The 2,973-nt window shown below is 36.6% G+C and overlaps 1 protein-coding gene across 1 annotated transcript; it reads right to left on the minus strand.

Annotated features, from left to right (window-relative positions):
* Positions 1-1,071: 1,071 nt before the first annotated feature.
* LOC145062197 (putative membrane-associated kinase regulator 1) lies at positions 1,072-2,290 on the minus strand. The gene has a single exon (XM_079009835.1). The coding sequence runs from the start codon at positions 2,237-2,239 to the stop codon at positions 1,373-1,375; it is 867 nt and encodes a 288-aa protein (XP_078865961.1). The 5' UTR covers positions 2,240-2,290; the 3' UTR covers positions 1,072-1,372.
* Positions 2,291-2,973: the final 683 nt, after the last annotated feature.

A 2,973-nucleotide genomic window follows, 5' to 3' on the forward strand; every position in this document is an offset into this window, starting at 1 on the left:
CCCCGGAAATATGCTTCTTCTTTTTCCAACAATAAAAATCATTTCCCTTAAACTTATCAAGTTTCCTGAACTTTGAACTTAAGTCCTTGACTGATTTTACCATTGTTATTCCTTTTGCAGAAATTAAAGATTTCGAATGTTAGAAATTAAGGAATCAAAATAGCAATATATATAACTTAGATAGATTTAAGGATCGTGTTTGCAAACACTTTTCAAAATCTATAATTCGTCCCTATTTCCAGGGGTACACGAATTCAAAAGAGGGATAATCCAAAAACAAAACCAATTCGAATTATAGGGCTAATTTGAACTGTAAAACACATAATAACATTGCTTGATGTGTTGTTTTGGGAGACATAAATATTGAATGATCTATGTTCGTTTGTATATGTTCCAACTGAATTTTGGAATTTCAGTCAACCTTATATATCAATAGAAATCAGGTGAAAGTTGGTTTATGGGGGTTACATCTATTATGGCACCAAAAAAAGATGGTTGAAATATGGTTATTTAGACATAACCGAATCTGACATTATCATGATGTGACAACCTAATTTTGGCAGGAATTTGCACGACTGAACTCTTTCCTAACATAGAAATCCGTTTAGGTTTCGGGTCACTATCCCTTGGACCCCGCTAGGGGCACTACCCTTAGACCCCACCAAGGGTAGGGCGTTGCCCCTTGGAATGACGTGTCCATAGGTACTGCCCCCGGACCCCCTGCCCCCGTATAACTGAGTTCACATTAGACTATCTGAGTGTGCACCCCATACCTCAAATCTCAAAAAACAAATAAAATTGAACCTATCTCACTAGCAATACTAGTTGCACTAAAAGTATGTTGATAATACTAAATCACCAACAAAAAATATATAATTTATAAAAACTAAAATAAATATTGATTCAATAGGTAGGTGGCAAGAGGGTGAAAGATCTGCTCGTCCCACCCTTGTTATTAAAGTCGCACGTTACCAATCAAACGAACTAAGTTTTGGAGTTTAAGACAAAACAACTGTAATAAAAAATAAGTTAAAGTCAAATGATGTTTACTAATAATAACTGAATCCACAATATTTAAATTAGAGAAAAAATAATCTTTTAACTAAAAATGAAGCTAAATGCTGAAGTATGAACGAAGAAACGATTAAAATTAAGAATATAAATGCATGATCCATAATATGGTCACATGCACACCCTTCCATCTCTTCCTAAAAAACTATATACTAATAAATAAATAAGAGAGAGACAGAATTGGTACTACGAATCAGAAGTCTCTGCCAAATTCTGATCAGATCAGATCCAAATGTGGAGCTTCTTAATCACGGACGGGATCATTAAGCACTTGTAAAATGTGTAACACGGCTTGTACATTCTACTTGTGGTTCCAAGACGTCTCAACCATGGAATTCTTGCAATGCGCTATCGCCCCTTGAATCGCGCTCTGCAGTTCTTCCGTTGATGATGAAGTGTTACTGCAGCCACCGGCGCCTTTAGTGTTTTTTTTCCGGCAAAGAACACCTGAATGATTTGGAGACGACGGCATTGTTGAAGGGCAGCTTGATACGCAGCTTGTCTTTCTGAAAAACCTCAGATTTCCCGAAAACGATGGAGAAACTATGTCTTCCCTTTTCGCCATTGAAGGTGTAGTCTTTGTTTTTTGACTTTGAAGTTGGGAAAGCTTCTCGTACAACGGCTTCACTTTCTTCAAGTATTTACGTATCTTTTCTTTCACGGAGGAGCTGGTTAAGGTGGCCGGATCAGACTGGGTGGTGATACCCGCCGCGGGTTTGCCGGTTTCTTTGCGAAACACGGAAGAGAATTTGTTGAAAGAAAACTGTTTACTAGCAATTATTTTCTTTTCGTTTTCGGAGATGAATCTATGAGTATGGGAATTGAGATCAAACAGTTTGCGAGGAAAGTGGTTATCATCATCGTCGGTGGCGGAGCTGGGGCGGGAGGAATCCGAGGTTGTGTAGGAGAAAGATGAATGATAGTCAGAGGAGTGGCGAGCGGTGATGGTGTTGGAGGTGAGAAGTAGGGTACGGACCATGGAGTTGCGAGGGGAGAGGTGGAGGGGGAGAAGTTTACCTTTATAGAAGAGCTCGTCGGCAGGGCGGAGATTGATGGTGGTGGATTTGCAAGGGGAGAGGGAGGATGTGAATTCAAAATCCGAAGAGGATGACTGGAGGTGGATGGGGGAGGATGGGAGGGTATGGGATTTTGTTTTGCGATGCCCCATTAGAAGGCCAGTTATGAGAGAGTGGAAGAGTATTTCGAATTTAGAAGTGGTGATAGCTGTGGTGGGAAGGAATATGGTTTGGGAGTTGACTTCTCTCTATATTTGGCTCACCCTCCTTTAACTAAATTAACTTATCTTTGACTTTTCATTTTATTTAAACTAAAATATTTACCGTTTTTATATCTATAAAAATTAAACATTTTAGACTATGTTTACACTAAAATAATTACCATTTTTATTGTTTTTTTATATATACAACATTTTTATGCTAAAGAATTTTATTTCTAAGTCTATATTCTTTTGTCTCTAACAGTATTTAAACCATTGGTTAAAAATATCTATTCATCAACCGCTAAATTATAGGCTATTTGGTTTCTAGATTATTCCCAAATTTATCATTAACAATCATTACTTAATATTAGTATAGTCCATTTGATTTTATCTTGAGTATATTTTGCATGTTTTATTTAATTACGCGTATATAAAATTGATTCGTTTTTGGGAGAAAGAAACGCGGTGTTTTTGGAAGCGTTTGAAAGCTTTTACCTTTTAGCTGTTGATAAAACGCTCTAGTTTAAACAAAAAACTTCATTTGACAGTACGAGCGTTTAACTTTTAGTTTTAACAAACGTTCTGATTCTAAAAGCTACTTCATGTAGCGTTTAACAAAATGCTCATGAGCTTTTGAAATCAATTTCCATAATTACCCTTAAAAATATATTTATATATTTATT

This window comes from Lactuca serriola, chromosome 7, assembly GCF_051521515.1.
Source record: "Lactuca serriola cultivar US96UC23 chromosome 7, Lser_US96UC23_V15, whole genome shotgun sequence".
Lineage (NCBI taxonomy): Eukaryota > Viridiplantae > Streptophyta > Magnoliopsida > Asterales > Asteraceae > Lactuca > Lactuca serriola.